The sequence below is a fragment of the Erinaceus europaeus genome, chromosome 8 (genome assembly GCF_950295315.1).
Source record: "Erinaceus europaeus chromosome 8, mEriEur2.1, whole genome shotgun sequence".
NCBI lineage: Eukaryota > Metazoa > Chordata > Mammalia > Eulipotyphla > Erinaceidae > Erinaceus > Erinaceus europaeus.
In genome coordinates, this window is record NC_080169.1 from 74,391,250 (window position 1) to 74,414,147 (window position 22,898).

Consider the following 22,898-nt stretch of genomic DNA (forward strand, 5'->3'; position numbering starts at 1 on the left):
CTTAACCCTCTGTGCTACTGCTCAGCCCCTCATCAAATATTTTTAAAAAACCTACTTGTTATTCTATTTGTTGTTTTGAAAACCAGTTTCATTTTGTACTATGTATGCCTTTAAGATTAAAGTTTCTGAGGCTGGGTGATGGTGTACCTGGTTGAGCTCATGTTATAATGTGCAAGGACCCAGGTTCGAGATCCCAGTCCCCACTTGCAGGGGGAAAGCTTTGCAAGTGTTGAAGCAGTGTTGCAGGTGTCTGTCTCTCTATCATCTTTCTTCCTTCTCAATATCTGAAAGTCTCTATGCAATAAATAAAGATAACAGAATTTTCAAAAAAATATTAAGGTATCGTTTTAAATATAATAATCAATACACTCTTTCTTTTAACTTCTTTATTGTGTCAGCTGAATAAAAGATATACATTCTTATACTGACAATTGTCATGACCAAAAGCAAACAAAAATAAAGCAACAGCAAGATGTGTTTCACATACAACCATATTGTAATAGGAAAATCTTGTACAACAGAAAAAAGTAAAATATGAATAAACTTTCTATTCAAAATATACCCAAATGTGTGCACCTTATTAATACAGATCTCAGGTTTCTTGTTTACAATGCATAATTCCTTAACCATCCATTTGTGAAGAATGAGTATTAAGAAACATGAAATCTAATTCTCATTCATTTTCACAATATCAACACAAAACTCAAAATAGCAACTTCATTCAAATTAAATGTTTTAAAAAAATTATTACTTTTTTTCAACCCTATAAATAGGATTTACCCCCCCCCACACACACACACACCAAAGGTGTGTCATTTTATTCTACTTGGAAGAAGACTAAGTCTCAGTCTGTACTTAAATGGCCTAAGCAACAAAGGACAGCAAACAAATATCACTAAGAGTAATGCCCATACACATCAAAATATTTAGATGAACTGTTCTATAGCAAGTCTACTAACCAAGCAACATAATGGATACTTACACCTCATATGACAGAATTACTAAATCAACTATACATCCATTAGAAATTTCCAAATTCTGCTCCCTAATTTTAATACACCAATTGGTACTGTAGGTCATTTAGAAAAACAGTTCTTCTTCTAGCGTTTGCCAGAAAAACAGTAATAAAACATAACTCAGTCTTTGCAATTAATTAATTAATTAAAATGTATCAGATAAATTCTGAACTAAACATGCTTTTTCTAAATATGACTTATATCATGAAGCTTCTCTTAAAAGTAGATAGGTCTTAGGTATATGATCTATACAAACTTACAGTAGTGTATATTCCAAAAAGAGATTTTCTTCCTATTATGATGACAGTATCATTTTTTTCTGAGTGAAGATAAATGTTAAGGCTTAAGGTGTAAACAACTTGGAAGGCAAACAACTTAGTGAAGAAATAAATGTTCATTTAAAAATGTGTCTGATCTCATAATAGGCCCCTGAATCTTAAAATTTACACTGTAGATACATTTACATCTTAAATTTCTAAGAAAGGCATAGGCTTTATGTAAAAAAGCAGCAAAATTTTAAACCTGCAATTTATTGAAAAAGCCATTACTTTATTAGAAACAGATAATGGTTCTCAAGATGTTGGCACCAGGTCATAGTATGAAGTATTTTTCATCCAGTGTATTTCTCCCTTAAATTATATTCCGGCAGGAGGTGGCATGCCTCCTTGGTTATGGGAAGCAGTATTAGATGGACTGTGTAAGCTGGTCTCTTTGTACACAAACCATGCATTTCCTCCCCAAAGTATCATGTTCAGGAAACCAAAGATCTAATAACGAGAGGAGGAAAAATTCACACACACACACATGAAAATCCATTACATAAAAATTCATCCTCATCTTAGTTTTCCATTAAGTGCTTAACATTTCTGAGAATTATAACACTAGTTTATTTAAAGTTTAAACTACAAATAATAAGGGAAGACTTGTTTACTTCACTGTCAAATTTGAATATGAGATTTATTCTCAGTTACTTAGGCTAAAACACTAATCTGTAACATATAAAAATCAAGACTAAAATCAATCTTATTTTTCGCATATTCCTTACTGCCAAAAGTTTGAGGTGAAATCTGAGAAATGTATTCTTTTTATTTAGACTGTAGTGTTTGCTGGTGGAGAACAAGTTCCTTCACTCTTCTCCCATTTGGATGGTTGTAAACTGCCATTGTATACCCTGCCCTATTTCTCTATTGTCCTCCTTACTGCCACATCCCTTACTCCAACAACTATAATCAGTAGCAAAAAGTAGTCATAAGAACTTTATTTCATATTTTTCTAAATCAATATAAAAGATCTGTCTTGCCAGATAGAAAACTGACAAGATGAAAGCCTCAGAGATTAAATGAATGGAGGCTATCCTCATTTTTTTTTTTTTGGGGGGGGATTTTTTTTTCTTTCTTTATTTCCTTTTTGTTGCCCTTGTCTTATTGTTGTAGTTTTTACTGGTGTTGTTGTTTTTGGATAGGACAGAGAGAAATGGAGAGAGGAAAGGAAGACAGAGGGAGGGAGAGAAAGACACCTGCAGACCTGCTTCACTGCCTGTGAAGCGACTTCCCTACAGATGAGGAGCCGGAGGCTTGAACTGGGATTCTTATGCCAGTCCTTGTGCTATCACTGACTCCCTATCCTATTTTCATAGTTAAAAAAATAGCTCTGATTACCTAGTAGTTTAGGACACGTTATATGCAAGTCGTCTGTGTACTACTGCTGTACTATCTTCCCAGTCCAAAATACTGACTTTTAAATTACAAAGTTATTGAACAAAAATCTTCCCTAATTACTTAATAAGGCAATGCTCACTTGATTCACTGGGAAAAAAAAAGACATTATCTTGAGAAGACCTATCTAAACAAATATGCTTAGGATATTAATAAATAATATATTTACTTATATTTTTGTAAAACAGAATATTTAAATTATATAAATGCTTTCAAAATTATTCAGGAAGCTATGGAAGCAATGCTCTCATAGATTTAAAGCAAGTCAGATCAGAGAATAGGCTATAAAGTCGTATTAGTTAAAAGTTTTAACTGTCATTTATTAGGTATACCACTTTGCATGAATTAATCTGAGGTACATTTTTCCAAGTTGAAAAATGAAGATAATACCACTTTCCATATTTCTAGTAGGACTGTTGGGTAACTTAAACAAGATCTGAGTCTAAATGTTCTATGTATAATGCCTTGCACATAATCTTAATAAATGCTATTATTTATTAGTACTTTTCAGTTAAAAGTTTCACCTACCTATTTAGTTTTAATGAAAAGATTTAATCATGACCTTGTTCAAACTTGCTTACAAGTAATAATTGTCTTAATTTTTTTCATCATTATAAAGCTAAATAGCATGTAGTAACTGTGTTGAATATATTTAACCAGAGATTTACTAAAAGCTACTTTTATCCCTTAAATTACATGTAAGGTCATTCTAACGCATGAAAAGGTATATATTTTATAAATACTGTATACATACCACAGATACATTTAGAGATCCCATACTAGTCACAGAGACAAAGTGACACGTGACTTGACTAGTACAGGGCTTAAGTTCCTGGATGATTCTGTAACTGGTAGCTATTTTAATATCTGTAAGAGCTTTAGCCCAGGCTGAAGTGCTCACCAACCACAAAAAAGTGGCAACAAGAGTAACAACGAAGTCCTAAACCAAAAAACAAATATGCATTAATAATGAGCAGTCAGTTTCAAAGTTGTAAGTTTCAAGTTCATGATGAAGAAACTGAGATTGCACTGAACTCTATGGCAATGAGGAATGGTCTTCATGGCATACTTTATAAAAAAGGCCATAGTAAACTTGCTACTTACTATTGCTAGGCCAGTATTTGAGATACAAATAAGTAAGACTTAACAATTTCAATAGAAGTCTAAAATTTTCAGACTCACAATCTTATATAGGCACAATCTTACCTTAGGATCAGATGTCATTAGCCATCTGATTACCATCAGTAACTACATTCCTCCAAAATCTTTTTCAATTTCTCCACCTCTTATATCACCTTTATTTACAATTCACTCCTGCTGGCACCAGAACTCCCATAGTCCTTTGATCACACCAAAAACTATAATCTGATTTCACTGCTTTTTTTTTTTTTTTTGCCTCCAGGGTTTTTGCCTCCAGCTGAGGTTCAGTGCCTACACTATGAATCCACTGCTCTTGGAGGCTATTTCCCCCCTTCTGTTACCCTTGTTATCACTGTTATTATTATTGCTGTTACTGCTGTCATCATTGTTGGATAGGACAGAAAGAAACCAAGAGAGGAGGGGAGACAAAAAGGGGAAGAGAAAGACAGACACTGTAGACCCACTTCACTGCTTGTGAAGCAACCCCCCTGCAGGTGGGGAGCCAGGGGCTCGAATCAGCTTGCTCAAACTAGCTTGCTCGAACCGAACCCGTCCTTGCACTTCATGCCATGTGTGCTTAACACACTAAGCTACCTCCCGTCCCCCACTGCTTTGTTTGTTTGTTTGTTTCAGCTTAACTTCATATTCTTATTTACTTTCAACCTCCTTGCTTTCTCATATTCTCTTGGAGAAACTCTTTATTTTCTTAAAAAGGATGTTAATTTTAAGCTTTCATATTGAAACAGATTAATTTATATTAGGGAAGTGAGAAGTCAGAGTAACACTCAAGCTCTAGTGCACAGCAAGAAACTAAAGCAGAGGCTCCTGGGGCCTCAGATATGCAAATCTTGTGTTCTAATGTTAACTTCCCAGTTGCAAAACTCTAGCTTTATTTTAAATTTAATTCTCCATGATCTGAACAATGAAATGGTATCATTAAGTTTCAGACAGAGACAGAGAAGAGAGGAACAGAGAAAAGGAGTGATACCATAGAACACAGGATTGCCCTACTGTCCTTCAAGTTTCCCGCAGTGCCTTTTGCATGGTGCCCTAATGTGGTACCAGGAGAATCTGGGTCCCTGCTTATAGCAAATGTGATCTACTGGGTAAGCTATCTCCCAGCGCACCGAGCCCACCCTCCCCTTTTTTTTTTTTTTTTTTTGACCCACCCTCCCCTTTTTTAAAAAAATGATTTCTCTATATGGTCTAGAACCATTTGATTTCTTCTATTAATGCACATACACACAAAGGTGATATTTACTTTAAAAAATAAAGTTGTTTTAGAATGTCTAGTTGAAATATTCCTAGAAATTCCTTGGCAAAGAATTAAGAGCAGTGATTGAAAAGCATGCCCTTGAAAACAAAAAAAAAAAAAAATCAATGGAAAAAAATCAATGTTGTATTTGGTTACATTAAAAGTTTAGATATTTAAAAAAATGTCTTACATTTTTATATGGCTAAACTGAATACACAAATTAAAATTTAATTTATAAATAATTTTACAGGCCAGAAACATCTATTACATAGTATAGCAACAACAAAGAGCACAGAAGCAGACCAGATGGTAGCTCACCTGGTAGAGTATACAAGCTAGCATGTGTGAGTTTCTAGGTTTAAGTACCTAACCACCACTTGCAGGGAAAAAGCTTCAAAAGCAGTGAAGCAGGGTTATTGGTGTCTCTTCCCTCCCTATCTCTACAAACAATCAAACAAACAAAAAACTAAAGGACTGCTAGGTACAGTGGAATCATGCAGCCACCAAGCCCCAATAGTAAACTTGGAGGCAAAAAAGAAACAAAAAAACCCATAGAATTAATTCTGGATTACCTCTATATCACCACAAATTACAACTTTGAGGTAGAAAATTACCTGTGTCTTTCTGAATGATGCAGTGATATCAGTTTCATAGTTTTATGAGAAATATTCTTTTTTAAAAAAATCTTTTTTATATTTATTTTCCTTTTGTTGCCCTTGTTTTTTATTGTTATTATTATTGATGTTGTCATTGTTGGATAGGACAGAGAGAAATGGACAAGAGGGGAAGACAGAGAGGGGGAGAGAAAGACAGACACCTGCAGACCTGTTTCACTGTCTGTGAAGCGACTCCCCTGCAGGTGGGGAGCTGGGGACTGGAACCAAGATCCTTACGCTGGTCCTTGCGCTTCACGCCACGTGTGCTTAGCCCGCTGTGCTACACCCAACTTCCAGAAATATTCTTTTAAAAAAAGTAATCTTTATTTATTTATTGGATAGAGAGCCAAAAATGGAGAGTTTAGGGGGGAGATAGGGAGATATCTGCAACACTGCTTCACCACTTGCAAAGCTTTCTGCCCTGCTGGTGGAGACCGAGGTCTTGAACCCTGGTCCTTGCACACTGTAATATGTGCATTCAACCAGGTGCACCACCACCTGGCCCCTAGAAATATTCTCTATAAGACAGATTTGAAATTTGCTTGTTGTTATTATTATTATTTCCATTATTAGGGATCTCAAGTATGTGTAATTTCACTGCGTTAGGTTGAGTTTTGTTCACATACAGAGTAAGCTTCCCTGAGGATTGTAGCTCTGTGTGTGTGTGTGTGTGTGTGTGTGTGTGTGTGTGTGTGTGTGTGTGTCTGAGCATGAACCTGAGCTGTGCCCCCAGCAAGGCAGATGCCCTACCCAGCAAGCTATCCTTCAGCTTCCTAAATACTGCTTTTGAATGTGTGGCATTTTTATTATTATTATTTTTTTAATTTTATTTATAAAATAAAAAATAGAAAACATGGACAAAACCATAGGATAAGAGGTAAAATTCCACACATTTACCACCACCAGGGTTCCATATCCTATCCCTTCCACTGGAAGCTTTCCTATTTATCTTTCCGGCAGTATAGACCCAGAATCATTATGGGGAAAGTTTTCTCACTGTATTTCTTGTGCCTCCAGGGCCTCATAAAGACACAATTTCACTACTAACAGTTTCTTTTTATTTTAAACACCACAGTACAAAGGCTCCTCCACTGCTGTGCCTGGAGTCTGGGTTCTGCACATACAGAGACATGTGATCTGTCAGATGAGTTACTTCTGGCCCCTAGAAGTGTGGTATCTTTTAAAGTTTATTAAACAAAATATCAGAAATAAAAGGCTCACTGCTAGATTAAAGGCTTGCTAGGGTAGTGACAAAATGGAAGGACATTCAGAATCATAAATAATTTTAAAGAATGAGAGATGGGGGGGGTCGGGCAATAGCACAGCAGGTTAAGCACACACAGCACGAAGCAAGAACTGGCATAAGGATCCCAGTTCAAGCTCCCAGCTCCCCACCTTCGGGGGGGGGGGGGGTCATTTCACAAGTGATGAAGCAGGTCTGCAGGTGTCCATCTTTCTCTCCCCCGTCTTCCCCTCCTCTCTCCATTTCTCTCTGTCCTAACAATGACATTCGTAACAACAATAACCACAACAACAATAAAACAAAACAAGGGCAACAAAAGGGGAAAAAATATCCTCCAGGAGCAGTGGATTCATGGTGTAGGCACTGAGCCCCAGAATAACCCTGGAGGCAGAAAAAAAAAAAGAGTGAGAGATGGATGGCAATGGCTAGGTGGGCAAATTGCAAGCCTTACTAGATGTGAGGCTCTGGGTTTGATCCTGGGCTGTACATGGAAGAACAATGGGTAGAAGTTTAAGGACATTCATGGATGGTGGAATGGTGCCTTGATGTCATTCTCTCAAAAAAAAAAAAAAAACCACAAATGCAGAGTAAAAATTGGGCAAGAAGGCAGCTCAGTAGCATCATGCATGCCTGATGTCCAGGATTCATTCCCTAGCACCACATTAAAAACAATTTCAAAAAGGGAGGCCAGGTAATTGAGAGGCTCAGTTGGTTGAGCATGGGTCCTAGATGTGAGCCCAGAGGCCACAAAGGAGCACCAATGATGACAATGGGGGAGTTCCACAGATGATAGAGCAATGTCTGGACTGTCCTATCTCTCTCCCAATCTCTCTAAAATAAAGAAAACCTGATTTAGAGAGAATGTACAGTGGTGATATTATACATGTGCAAAGCCCCAGTATCCCATTAAAATTGTTTTAATGAAAAAAAACTATGTAATCATCATAATTATTTTGTAAGTAGGGCTTGAGATGTCTGCAGAAACTTTATTAGTTTGCCACCAGGGTCTTGCTAGTGCTTGGATCCTGCATGGCTTCAATATTCCTAGTGGATTTTTTTTATAGTGAGCGAGGGGCTGAGAGAAGACTGAGAGACTGTAGCACTGCTCGTGAAGCTTCCTCCCTGCAAGTAGGAATCAGTGACTTGAAGCAGGGCCCTTGTGCGTGATAATGGATGCATGTCACTGGGCCTAACTCCCAAATTAAAGATTCCTAATAAGTAATTTCTGATGAATGGGCACTACAAATTAAAAGTATTTTGTCTATCTTTTTTGAGAGGTACCTAACAATCAAGAATATCTGATGAAAATATTTTATAGAAACATCAAATTTAAGGATTTCTTTTCTAAGGAACAGACTATGAAGGAGAATGTGCAGGCCTTACTTACCATTTGCATTCTTATGATCCAAGTAGCAAAAATTTAAAAATAAATAAAATCTGTTATCTTATTTAATAATTTTGTTATACTTGTATGGCCTTCCCTTTAAAGTAGCATCATAAATAACTAGTAGTGTTAGCATTTTCCCATAGATATAAATAACCTGTACCATAAACACACCTTTTCCCTTCAAGTTAATAACATTAATACTGACTCAATAGTTATTCTTTTATAGTGGAGGTCCAGCTTAGGAACCATGGTTTATATTTGTGCCTGCTATAAATAATCCATGACAGAGTCTGCTAACTAAATCTCAGAGATTATTTCTTATTTCTATCTCAGTAAATTCTACAAACAAGAAAGGTTTTAGGACTTAAAAATCTAAATTCTTTTCTGATATTCAAAGATAAAGGCTTAGTTCATGAATACCACTAATGCTAACTGTAAGAGTTGTCTGAGTCATATTTTACATTTGGGAATACAGTTTAGGAATAAGCAACTTCTATAAAGAACCAGAGTAAATATTTTTTTTATCTCTTTCACAACTACTTAATTCTGTCACTACAGCAAAGTAATCACAGCAAAATAAGAAAAACTGGATATGGCTGTGCTCCAAAAGAACTTTATTAACAAAACAATAGTGAGCCAGATTTGGTATATGAGTCATAGCTTGCTGATTCTTGATATAACAACTAAAATCAAAGCAGCATGAGCACAGTTTGAGACTACAGCTATTGGAAGCAATCTTAAACCAAAAACATTGATTTCTACTTAATTTCCTGCAATTTGCAATCTAATATATTTAAATTTTTTCCAGGTTAAAAAAAAGCAAATAGCTAACTAACTCCTGGACCCCCCCCAAATAAAAAAAAAAAAAACCTGCAAGTACACTGATAAGAAGCAGGCTAAGCATAAATGACAACATAAGAAACCTTAGCCTTATAGTAAGTACAAGTCAAATGTGTTCAACAAGAAAGAAACAAAAAACTAACAATAGAAGAAATAAAAAAATATCTGGGTTATGTTAAGAACTTTTATTTTCAGTATAAGGAAATATATATTTAACTTCAAGTATACTCTATACTTCTACAAGTTATTTCTGAATTTAAAAAGTGATTACTTACAGCCATGGGAAGTTTTCGACTATCTCGATACAGGTTCATATAACCGACATAGAGCACAAGAGCAGCAGTGCAGTACAGGAAAACAAAGACTGCAAATGTAACATAGAATTGTGCAGAAGAAGAGTAATCTCCAATAAGGACATGCTGATCCCACTTTACAGCACACACATTTAGTTCTAAAGGTGCGTCAAACGATGCTTGATTCAACCTATTTAAAAAAAGCTCAAATAAATTTATGAACTATCAGATTCTCCCAACAAACAAGAAATACAAAGGTAGAATAATGAACTGAGGTTTCAAAAACACTCCTAAATATATTAAAAACATCTTCCTTAAAAAAAAAAAAAAAGGGAGGAAGGGGGTTGAGGAGGAGAGAATCAAACATTTAAGAAAATAAAAAAATTCACAAGAAGGGTAGATAAATTATAACCAGACAAGTGGTTCATGGTAGATTGAATACTTTAATAGTCTTATATCCTGATAACTGTCTTTAATAAAAAAAAAAAAAACTAGGTTAAGAGGGATGACACAAAATAGTTTAATTTGAGACATTATATTCCATTCTAAGAGGCAAAGTCACTCTCATACTAGAGAATCAGTTATAATAATGATTTGCATTTTAACTTTGAAAAAGTTGCTTATTTTACATTGCCTTTAAATTTTCCCATGCATAAATCACAAAAGCAATGACCAGTAAAGATGTTCTGACAATTTTCTTCTACAGAAACTTTAGAAAAGAACTGGAAGATAGTAAAGCAAAGATGATTACCAAACACTTGTAGTAAGATTTCATTTTATCATCAAAACAACGTTAAATGTAGGGTTTTTTTTTTTTTTTCAACATGTTGAAAATAACAATGGAGTCCTAGAAAGGTCAAGTAACTCAAGTCAGTAAACAGAAAACTCACACACAGGACACAAGTCAAGAAGTGTTTCAAAGAAATCACTGAAGTCAGAAGAATTCACAAACTATTACACAACTCACAAGCAATGGAATTAAAATTTTTCTACTCTCTATCATCAATAAATTGCTGGAAATATTAATGACAATACAAAAGGAAAAAGAGCTATTAAATGGTAAAAGCAAACAAATAAAAATAATTCAAATAACTCACCTGAAAGGATAACCAAAAGCAGCAGTAACTGTTTTATTTTCAGGATGTTTCTGACATGACACTAGAATTTCTGTTTTGCCCTTATAGCCACCACAGGTGGCAAAAGCAAAGATAGAAGCAACCTATACAAAGTGAGATGAGAGAGAGAAAGTCAAGTATTAATGTACTTAAACTAGGGGCCATTAAAATCTTCAATATATTATTAAAAATCAATTCACTCACATTTAGAAATTATTACAAATTAAATGTATATGGTAAAACCATTTAAATACCTATCAGTAATTCTCAACTACTGTGATTTTATTTTCCTGAGAATAATACAGACATCAGAATTCCAGCCTATGTAACAATTCACTTGCTCAAAAGCCAATGTACTATTAGATCCAATGTTCAATGAATGTCATACATTTAGTAGGTATGCTAACTCTGAATTTTATACCAGATAAAATTCCTTCAGTGCTTCTTAACTGAGTATTTCCTCTGCCTGGAATATATGGTTCACTTCCTCATTTCACAACTTTCTATTCCAATATGACCTTATCAAAGCCCTTTTCCTAACCACTTAGCACCCAAGCCCATACCATCTATTCCCTTAATTACTTAGGCTATTCTACTTATAATCCATCTTAATCACCACCGGCCTATATAGTTCTTAGTTTTTTCCCCTTTTTCCCTAGAATGCAAGCTCAGCGAACTTTTTTTTACACAAGGCTACACCGACATGTAGCAAATACTAAAGAAAATCTCGTGAATGTCTGCTATCAAAGTTGGTACTATTTTTTTAATGGGATTATCACTGCTAAGCAGTCTGGACCAACTTTTTCATTCTTTACTGCACAGAAAGGAAAAGGGAGGCAGAGGGAACACTCTACCATCTATCAAACTCCCCTAGTACCACTCCTGGTGCTCCCATTGGGTGCCAGAACTCAAACACAAGAGTCATGTTGATGGTAACACATGAGCTTTACAAAGAGTTATTTCCCAGTCCAAAACTTATACTGTTAAATGTTAAACACTGATGTATAGCCTCCCATGGACTAATCCAGGCCATCACATCAAGCCATATGATTATCACGAGATTTCAGCCCTCCCCCCTACTCCCTGAAGAGCTCCATAAAAAGGAATCTGGTTACCGAGTCTGAAGTAAAGTCCAGCACAAAGTTTAGATTCTTCAATTAACAAGTTAAGACAGAAAAATAGATCATCTTTAAGCATAAATGTGTGTAAAAATGGAAGGTTAAAAATTAGTCTTGGGAAAACAACCCACATTTAGATTAGAAAAAGAGACCTAAGGGCTGGCAGTGGCACACTTGGTTTGTTGGTATGTTTCATATTGATTTGGTCTCTCTCCCCCCCCACCAGGAGAATTGGTTTGGCCCTTGCTAGTTTGGCACCTTTCTCCCCGCCCCCTATGCTAGATAGTGTGAGAGTTCTTGGTACACGGCGCGTGAGGAGAAAGATGGAGGACAGATCTGTGTGGTGATTAGTTTAAGGGTCTCTCTCTGCCACCAGAGCAGAAAGACAGGAGAGCACATGTTTGCCCGCTCGTGAATAAAGCTTCTCTGCCCAGCCGCGTGTCTCTGGTTGTCTCTGTCTACCGCCGCAAAGCTAGCCCAGCCTGCTGGAGCCCCGAATTTTAACGACAAATGGCGCCCACGTGGACCTGACCTGCACATCTCTCAGATAAGTGAAGACAATTTGGCTACCTATGCACTATGGCCTTCTCTTCTGCTTGCGAAGAGATCTCCAAAGGCCTCTGCCCTTTCTTCACGAGACTCTTTTGCTGTTTCTGGAACATTTATCTCTGGACCACTCTGTGGTTTCTGCCCAACGCCAGCCCACATGAGCCGGCTTTCCACCGCGTGGCGCGGGGAATTGGGCGTGGGCTCCCTCCACACTGCTCGGCTGCCGAGAGCAGGGCAGCAGACATGGCAGGCAAAGCTGCAGCCTCTCATGGCCGCGCACCTCGGCCCACGCCTTCTGCACGGCTGGCCCACCCACCCTCCTGCTATGAAGTCTGGGCAGATCCCGGACCACCTGGAGACTGCGGGTTCCCTGCTGAAACTGGGCCCCCTGGCCGAGATCTCCAGCTTGGGTCTGAAGGCAGACGAGCTAGAATACACAGAGATTCATCCAGAGATCACTACCTACAATTCCTGAAGCTGAAGTTGCTCACGAGGCCACCGCTGGACAATGCACTCCCCGAACGGCTAAGACAGTACAGATCTAAATTCGTGTTTAAAATGACGTCTTCGTAACAAAGGTTTCTCTCCTTGTGTATTAAAGACCATGTTTATGTGTGTGTTTAAAGTTTGGTAACATTAACTTTAAGGTTAAAAATATAACTTTAAGGCTATATTCTTACCAGACAGAGTTAAATGAAAAAGGTTTTCAACATAGTTCTCAAAAAGGTAAAATTAACTTACATTTAAAGTCTGAGTTAAAAATTAGTTAGAAATCAATATATTTTAACTAAGTTAGTCTAAAAAAAAAACCTGCGCACACCTAGGGTGTCTCCATCTTGAATGGCTGTAACAAAAGGTTAAAAAAACGCTGTTGATATGTAAAACTCTCAAATTCCTTCTCAATTATAAACGTTAGATTGCGCTATGGTTATTCTAATGATTCTCATGCGTAAAGCTTTTTTCTTTTCATGCTTCTTATGTTTACCCTTCCACATTCTATTGTTTAAACTTTAAACAACATTAAAATCATATTAAAAAAGACTTCCAATTGTAACAGAGTTATCAATTGTGATAAACTTCTAACCTGTTACAAGTTTTGTTTCATAGTAAGTAAATTGCAGCTGTCAAGTTCTCTACAGAAAAGCGGAATTCCATCAGCTGACCTTCCTCATACAATGTTCCACCCCCTGGCATTCTTCTGTGGACATCTGCTTTGGACTGGCATTTCTATCGGACTCACTGGTACAACTCTTGGACACTTTGCACAAAACTAACAGCTTCCCTTTATGCTGCTGGGTTTCTCAAAGACTGACTGGAGTCAGCTGTCTTGGGACTCTAGGCCATATCCCCACCCCCATGCTAGGTAATGCCCACAGGGGAAAAAAAGTGCCCGTCGAGGCAAGTAAACGGCCCCCAGAGGCAAAAAAGGTCCCCCTCAGGCTTTCTCTTGGCTGCACACTGGTTCTTGTCTTACATGTTCCTCCATGTTTGTGCCAGTTTCTTTTTTGAAAATGCCTGTACGATATAGGTTTCTGTTCACCCCACACCCCTGATACTGTGGTCATTTAGTTAAAAAGAAAAGGAGGAATTGTTGGTATGTTTCATATTGGTTTGGTCTCGCTCCCCCCCCCCCGCCAGGAGAATTAGTTTGGCCCTTGCTAGTTTGGCGCCTCTCTTTCTCCCCGCCCCCTATGCTAAGTAGTTCGGGAGTTCTTGGTGTGGTGGAGTGAGAAGAAGGATGGAGGACAGATCTGTGTGGTGATTGGTTTGGGTTAGTTTATGAATCGTTCATGAATAAAGAAATACAGCTTCCCTGCCCAGCTGTGTGTCCTCGAGTCTCTGTTCACCGCCACAAAGCTAGCCCGGCCTGCTGGAGCCCCAAACATTAACGACATTGGTTGAATGTGCACATCACCATGCACAAGGACACAGGTTCAACTCCCTGGTCCCCAGCTGCAGGTGAAGGTGAAGGGGAAGCTTTATGAGAGGTGAAGCAGTGCTACAGGTCTCTCTATCCCCCTTCACCACTTCCCCCATCTCTCTTGATTTCTACCTCTACCCAATAAACAATAAATAAAACATTTAAAGACAAAAGGAAGAGACTCAGTAAATACAACTCAACAATGAACCTCACTCAACTAAGAGATCAGAAACAGACTTGTGTATATAAACAAATCCTAACAGCACTGGCAATGCAGATCACCAAGAAAAGTAATGCGGTTAATGGTGGTGGTCAAGATGTATCCATAGCAAATTTAAATATTCCTCTCCTCAATGGGTGGAGATTAATTTTTCTTCCTTCGAGTGTGAACTACATAGTGACTTGCTTCTAATGAATAAAAAGAACATGACAGAGTGAATGGGATATCTTTTTAAGATTAGTTATAAGGAAATTATACTCATCATTCTCTATCATGTTCTGGAATTGGGCAAGTCAGCTGCTATGCTGTAATGTACCTCAGGCAACTAATATAATAGGACTAGTGGGCAAAGAATCAATGATTCCCAGTGACCGTGGAAGTGGACTGCCTAAGGCTTCCCAACAGCCCTGTGAATGGGCTGGAGAGCTCAGAAGAAAGACTACAACCTAGGTTAACAATCTGACAAATCTGACAAATCTACTCAGCTAAACTGCTTCTAGATTCCTGGCCCACAGAAATTGAGATCATAAATGTCTGCTGCATTAAGTGCTAAATAAGCTTAGGATAATCTGTATATTATAAACTAAGGAATATAAGGAGAGCTTAATCATTGGTCCAGACAGACTATACAACTTAAATGTAAAAAGTACACTCTGAAATATTTAGACAAAAAGAAAATCTATAGCATAGAGAAAGAAAAAATTTGGGGGCCAGAGGATGGCGTATCTGTTTGCACGTATATGTTACAATGTGAAAGGACTTGGGTTCCAGCCCCTGGTCCCCCACCTGCAGTGGGAAGCTTTGTGAGTGGTAAAGCAGTGCTATAGGTGTCTCTCTGTTTCTCTCCCTCTCTACTATTCCCTTCCCTCTTGATTTCTGGCTGTCTCTATCCAAAAAATAAAGATAATAAAAAAATTAAAACAGTAACAACAAAAAACGAGAAAAAGAAAATTTAAGAAAAAAGGAAAAAAAACCCCACAAACCAATAATGACAAGATATTTTTAGTAAGAAGTCAGTTTGTAAATGACTTCTTACTAAAAAGCTACAGAGAAGGCAAAAGTTATCTGTGATAATATCGTAACGGATTAGTATCTACATGTTAACAGATTTAAAAGAAACCATGCACATTTATTTTAGGAGACATGCACAGAAATAATGTTGCTCATAATATTGTTTAAAATAAAAATTGGAGAGAAGCAACAGAAAAATGGATAAATATAATAGTATATACTTGCAAAAGGATGCTATATTATAATATATATGAGCTAAAGCAAACCTGGATGAATTGTTGAATAAAAAATGCCTAGATACACAGAGAAAACTGTCAAAATATAACTTTTAAAGAAATTTCTCTAACTTACTACTGTCACCATATTTGTTCAGAACCTCACCATTTTTTACTTGGAATAAATCACAAAATGCTTTCTCATTTCTTTTTACCAGAGCACCGATCCACTCTGGCTTATGGTGGTACTAGGGATTGAACCTGGGACTTGTGAGTCTCAGGCATAAGTCTCTTTGTATAACCATTATGCTACCTATCTCCATCTTAAATAGCTCACTTGGATAGTGCGCTGCTATGTCATGTGCCCAAGTCAGGTTTGAACCTGAGCCCCATACCACACTGAAGGAAGCTTTTGGTGTGCGGTCTCTCTCTTGCATCTATAAAAACTGTTCTTATTTAAAAAAAAAAAAAGTCTAATCTCATTCCTATAACCATTTATCTTCCATAGGATGGGCTCTAAATCTGCAGCCAATATTAACTGAAATGTGCTGTTATGTATAAAGTACACACAGGAGAGGGTCTGCTCAACAATTCACCCAGTAGGACACACATTTTGCCATGTTCAAGGAGCTTCAAGGTCCCGTGGTCACCACTTGAGAGCATCTGCACTTCAAGAGTGGTGGAGCTATGATTTAATATATTTCCTTCTCTTACCGTCTCTCCCTCTTTTACCCTCTATAAAAGTTAAGAGTCCAGGACCAGTGGTGGTATATCAGGTAGAGGGCACACTTTACCATAAATAAGGATTTGGGTTCAAAGGGGGTGGTGTGGGGTGGGGTGGGAGTCAAGTTTTACCCTTTTCAGTTAAACAGTGCTACAGGAATCTCTTTTCCCTCTCAATTTGTCTGCCCTATAAATAAGGAGGGAAAAGAGAACACGGGATGGGGGGGGGGGTGAGGAAATAGCCATGACTAAGAGAGAGAGAAAGGGAGAGAAAAAAGAAAGAAAAGATAGAAAAGAAAGGAAGGAAGGAATAGAGAGGGAAAGGGAGGATGGAGAACATCTGTTGGGAGTGGTGGAATGGTACACACAAGTTCCAGGGAAAAATTCTGGTGGTGGTGGTAATAATAATAATCATCATCACTCTGAATCATGAAGTTTCAGTAATAAAAAAAAAAAAAAGCATCAAATATCAAGAGTCATTTATACTGACGATCTGTGAAATAGTAATGTTTTGGAATATACTGGGTTAAAGTAAAATGTATTAAAACTAGGTTAATCCATTTCTTGCTACTTTTTTTTTAGAGTGGCTATACAAACAACTTAAATTGTCATGTGAATACATGTGTGGTTTACACTATGCTTCTTTACAGAGTTACTTTAATGTGATGTTACTGTGATCTGAGATAAAAAGCTGGAAAAGGATTTCCTCAGTCGTTTTCCAGACTTAAATTTATGGGGGTGGGGGGTGTTAGGGCTACTTACCTTATCTAAGCCTGAGAAATCTGAAAATAGCAGTACCTATCCTTATAGGATGTTGAAAGATTAAATGTGAAGGTAAAAGTACAGGTAAAGTAGTACACATATATTATATGCAAAAACTTTCAAAGACAAAAATATTCAATGTTGACTAATTCAATGTAATTAGTCTGTATTGCCTTAGATATTCTCCAAATAGCACCTAACATTGTGTGTGTGTAAATAGTAAAGCATATTACTGTATTCATTCAAGGTTAAACATTTGCTCAGTGCCCAACCTATGCAAGATAGCAGCAAGAAACACTGTCCAAACTCCAGTGTTCAGGGGCACAGATGGTGGCCCACCTCACTGAGCACACATGTTACGATGTACAAGGACCTGGGTTCAAGTGCCTGCTCCCCAACTGCAAGTGGGTTAATTCATGCGCAGTGAGGCAGGTCTGCAGGTGTCCTGTCAATTACTCTGTCCTAACAAATAAAAATAGAAAAATAAAAAATTAAAAAAACTCCAGTGTTCAATATTAAAAGGAGATAGTGAATTTTTAATGAAGATTTTTTATCTAAATAATAGGGATACTTGTTTATAAAGAACCAAACAGTAATTTTTCATCAAATTATTAACACTTTGAAAGGGAAAGAGCTAGAGGAGAGACTCTCATGCCTGAGGCTCCAAAGTCCCAGGTTCAGTCTCCCACACCACCATCAGCCAGACCTAAGCAGCGCTCTGGTTAAAAAAAAGAGAGAGAGAGAGTTGTTTTGATAAATTAATTCTTGACATTCATTTTGCAGTTCACCTGAGAAGTCTATACCCATTTAAATTTCAGCTTATTGGACAAAGAACCTGTATGTAGCCTAGGCCTGAATTATCACATCACAAGGAAACACTACAGCACTGGAGGAAGCTCCAATGCTATGGTATCTCTCTCTCTCTCTTATCTGAATGAAAAAGTACCTCAACTCTACAACAAATACAAAGCTTATACATCATCTTAATAGGCTGTTAAAAAACAAAAAAAGGATGCAGACAAATAATAATAAACAGAAAACCTATATTAAGTCATCTTTAAAGTGTAATATAAAACATGCTAATAGGAAACTCACTGTTCTGGACAGACTAGGGAAAATACTTATTTCTATTTTGTGTCTGAATCTAATCTTCTTAAAAGCAGCTCAATATCTCAGTGCTAAAGAACCTATCAAGAGCTATTCAGGTACATTATCATCATTCACATGCTTATACACTAACTTAAACATTCTAAGCCCTTTGAAGTATTATTATTCCCACAGAATTGCAACGAACACCCAATTTACTAAGCACTCACTGTATAAGGTGAACAAAGGCCATGCCATTGTCAGATGGCTTAACTGGGGGCAAGAGAGATTAAAACCGCTTACCTGACAGGGTACTGCCATAAGCACAAGCCAAGTTAGAATTCTAATACACTACACATGACTACTAAGGCACTGGGGAAAAACTTACGTGCTATGGTGTCCCTCTCTGCCTTTCTCTTTCTATCTGACAAATATTGTCCTAGAGTGTTAAAGCCCCAGGAAGGACAAAAAGAATACAAGATAGCTGCATTGAACAAGCAAAGTGGAAAATGGTTTTCCTTTGGCAATTATAATTTTAGTCTGCCAATAAATACTGACTGGCCATCTTACCTTCATATCTATGAAGTCTTCAGGTGTGTAACCCCTAAAAAGCTCACATTTTTAGACTATATCTTAGTCTACCATCTTTTAGAACCTTGTGAGAGATAAACTAATTGGAGGAGTTACCCTTTTAGCTATAGGTGAGAAGTAGCTTTCATATAAATTTTTAGACTCGTTTGCAAATTTACTTATCAACAATGTTTAGTAGTAATCTCCAACACCAATATGAAAATTGAACAATCCATTCAAAATACATGTAAAATATTCCTACTATGGGCCTTTGTCCTCTAGAATCTTGTGTCATTTATTGCAGCTATCTTGTTTTTAACTCCTAACAAATCTTTTCACAAAGCATATCAACACACTCAATCTTTCTCATTTTTTTCAAATGCATTACTGGGAGCCAGGCAGTGACTCACCTGGTCAGAGTGCACTTGTTTCCATGCACTTGGACCAGAGTTCAAGCCCCCAATACCCACCTTCAGTGGGGATGCTTCACAAGTGGAAAAGCAGTGTTATAGGTGTCTCTTTCTTCTTCCATCTCAGTTTCTCTCTGTCTCTATCCAATAAATGAATGAATTAATGGATGGATAAATATAATATTAAAAAATAAAATGCATTACTGGTAATGAGCCAGTGGTACAATAGAAAATGTATCTGACTATGGATCAGAAAATTCTAAAATGAATTACTGAACTACTCCCATCTTCATGGTTAAATAATGGTTGACTTTTACTGTCTTCACTTTATCAAGCATCTATTCAACTTATAACCATCTGTTTTCTGATTTTACTAGATGCATCAGCAGTCTCTTGTTTACCAAAACCAAGTGATGCAGTCTTCTCCTTATTTCCTTAACTTCTCTCTTGCACATGATATTTAAGCCTTTCCTCTAAATCCTAATAGGGATGCCAAGATGTTATTTTTCCAATTTTCCTGATCATTCCTTCTTTCTTTTGCTGGAAAATATCTACTGAAAACTAATCTACACTTCTCTATACTCACAACAAACATTTTCATGTCCTCATATTTCTGACCTTCAAAAACTTCCCCAAAACCTCCCCTAAGGTGGAAAAAAAGAATTTCTAAAAGGTAAATCTAATTATATTATTCAAATATATAAGCCCCTGAATGAATGAGTGCCTACCACACATGGTAGAAATTCTGGGTTTAAGTGGTAGCAATCCAATAAACAATCGAAATCTTTCCTAAATAAAGGGTCTATATCATCAAAGGCTAACCCAAAGGGTTAACAACCAGTGACCAGAAGATCAACTACAAACTATTCTGTAAACCCTTTGAAGTTCTTCAGAATCTTCTCAAACCACACCCTTCCTTTCCAGTATATACTCCAGCTAACCCCCAGTACTTTACTCTCAAAAAGGGCTGTGGTTCTCCAACTTTTCAAACTACTGAACAGAAAATTCCCTTTTCCACGGGAAAGCCACTCCTCACCCACTCGCCAAGTGAGCAAGTACTTGCCAGTCACCCTCCAAGTGCTTTTTTTCATCTATGAAATCCTCCCTAGCTTGTCCCAGCAGCTGATCTCTCCTTTGACCTAAAATAACAATATATCAGATTTCTGATCACTAGTAAACTTTGATCTTTTAAAACATAAGTCTATAGTTTTCAACTGGCAAATAACGTAATTTCACTTAAGTGAAAATATTATCCTCCATGAGATTAAGTCTACTAGATATGACTTAACCTTCATATTTGACTGATCGAATTAAATTTAATTCTCCTCCAAAAATTCATATCTTCATATTTAATCAAATGACTTTTTAAATTCATTTATTTACTATTGGATAGGAAGAGAAATGGAGAGGGGAAGGGGAGATAGGGAGAGAAACACCTGCGGCCCTGCTTCACCACTGCTTAAGTTTTCCCCCTACAGGTGGGGACCAGGGGCTTGAACCTGAGTCCTTGAGCACTGTAATGTGTGCGCTTAACCTGGTGCGCCTCTGCCTGACCCCTTCAAATGTCTTTCTTTTTTACATTTAATTCTAAACACTAATCTAAATTATACAGATCTGTGTGTCTGTAAAGCAGAAATCTATGTGAAGTCATGATTTCAGGTAAGGCATTTGGGGCAAGAAATCTGATTGAGTACCCATCAGACCAGCTGATTCCCTGTTATTATTTTTTTTTAAAAAAATCCTCACCACTAATATACAGGGTTAAAGAGTACGGCTGTAAATGCTGCTGCTCTAGAAATACAACATGCCCACACGGTGGCCAGCTGCCAACCTGCCCATGAACATGGGCCTGTAAATCAGCACTGAAAAATACTCATATGTGGCCACGAAGTCTCAAGTTAAATTTGCAGCGCCTGGTGTAGTCACTAACCAACAGCCTCGCAAAGCCCAACTTATCTCCTTAAAAAGTTAATGACTTTTAGGACCTGAGGTGGAGGGGAGGCTGTTCTGCGGAAAACAGAGCAATGTTACACATATACAAACTACTGTATTTTACTGTCCGCTGTAAAACATTAATCCCCCCAGTAAAGAAAAACAAATATGAACAACAATAAAAAAGGGACATTTTTTTTTTTTTAGTAAGGCCTAAAAGCAGGCTTTGCAGCTTAGGAATATCTGAAACAGACCTGACGTCAGTGTTAGTTTAGTACGTCTTGGAGTGAATCGAACTGACTGGAAAAGCCGGATGTTGTTTAGAAAATACCAAAGATAGAGACAGAAAAAAAAAAAAGGAAAAAAAAAAAAACAAAGACTTGAGGCCGATGCTAAGTTCACTTCGTGTTTAAGCGAGTGGAACTAATGACTAATGGAGGCGTCCTGTTCAAAGACCTTCCCCCCGCCCCGCCCCCGCCCCCACCCCACCGGCCGTCCGCTCTGTTCCTTATTCACTTGTTGCTGAGTCGGGTCTCAGCGGCGAATGAAGGACCCGTGCGAGTCCGCTCCCTTCCACAGGGCACCGCCAGCCTGCAGGAAGCGCGCCCGGCCGGTCTTCCTCGGGGCAGCGCCCAGGCCCCAGGCGGCGGGACGCGGCGAGGCCGCAGCAGGAAGTGTCCCCTTCCCCGGCGGGGGCGGGGAGCGGGTCCGCCCGGAACCCCGGCGACCGTGGGACTCGGGATTCCACCCCCGGTCGCTGCGTCCCCGCCCCGGTCACGGGGGAGGCGGGCGGCCTCTCGGTCCCCGCGGGGCGCGACCCCGGAGCTCCCCGCCTCCCCGCCGAGGGCGACGGCCCGGCCGGAGCGCGAGGGCTGAGGGGGTCGCCGAGACCCTCGGGCCTCGCCGGCGCGGGCTCGCACTCACCCACTCGAGAACCTTGATGAAGCCCAGCGGCTCCTTGAGCGGGTTGAGGTTGAGCTGGAAGGAGGACATCCTCTGCGGGAAGGAGCGAGAGACAGTCAGGACTGCGGGGCAGAGGAGGAGGAGGAGCAGGGAGACCCAGCCGACGGCGCAGCCCCACGACGACCACGGGCGGCCAGGGCGGGGCGAGGCGGGGCGGGGCGGCCGAGGGGCGGGGTGGGGCGGGGCGTTGGCGGTTGAGCCGCTCGCCAAGCTCTGGGGAGGAGACGCAGAGAGGCGGCCCTGAACAGGGAGGGGTGGGCTGGGGCTGGGAAGGGGAGGTGCCTCCTCGACTGCACCTGGCCAAGCCGGCTGACCCGCTGGTGAACCATGTAGATGTTGGATGCCATGCTGCGTGCGCCGCGCCTCCTTCCCTCAAGTCCAGCCTCCGGCGCGCCGTCTCCACTTGCGCATGCGCGTCGTCCCAAACCCGTTCCCCGCACTTGCGCAGTCCCGGCCAATGGCCGGCTTCTGCTTCCTCGGTCACCTCGAACTCGAAGACTGTTCCTCCGCAGACTTTTCCTTTCACAGTTGCGAACTTTTAGATTGCTTGATAGAAACTATCAGCGCGGATGAAGCTAAGGCTAATGCCAAGGACCATTTATTAAGATGGTAACTTATGGCAAGGGAGCAGACTTTGTAGACAATGTCGGAAGCGTGATCCACCCAATATTCCTACGAAAATTAAGTTTATTGTCAAAGTGATCGTTGGAATCAGGGCTGAAAAATGCAGGAAAGTGAAAAAAAAGGAAAGGATTTGG

The 22,898-nt window shown here is 38.9% G+C and overlaps 1 protein-coding gene across 1 annotated transcript; it reads right to left on the reverse strand.

The window, feature by feature from the left end:
* Window positions 1-371: 371 nt before the first annotated feature.
* On the reverse strand, window positions 372-22,559 carry SYPL1 (synaptophysin like 1). The gene is made up of 7 exons (XM_007526969.3): window positions 22,437-22,559; window positions 22,102-22,173; window positions 10,643-10,764; window positions 9,528-9,735; window positions 3,486-3,671; window positions 1,132-1,783; window positions 372-1,097 (listed from the first exon to the last, which is right to left on the reverse strand). Exons 1-6 carry the CDS (start codon window positions 22,485-22,487, stop codon window positions 1,652-1,654), a joined length of 771 nt encoding a protein of 256 aa, XP_007527031.1. The 5' UTR covers window positions 22,488-22,559; the 3' UTR covers window positions 372-1,097; window positions 1,132-1,651.
* Window positions 22,560-22,898: the final 339 nt, after the last annotated feature.

Bases quoted from the DNA above. Each gene is read 5' to 3' on its own strand.
- SYPL1 (XM_007526969.3), bottom strand. From the start codon at position 22,487: ATGGCATCCAACATCTACATGGTTCACCAGCGGGTCAGCCGGCTTGGC. The intron at 22,174-22,436 runs GTGCAGTCGAGG...TCCTTCCCGCAG, and splicing joins GGGTCAGCCGGCTTGGCCAG to AGGATGTCCTCCTTCCAGCT. The intron at 1,784-3,485 runs GTATGTATACAG...TCTCGTTATTAG, and splicing joins GATCTCTAAATGTATCTGTG to ATCTTTGGTTTCCTGAACAT.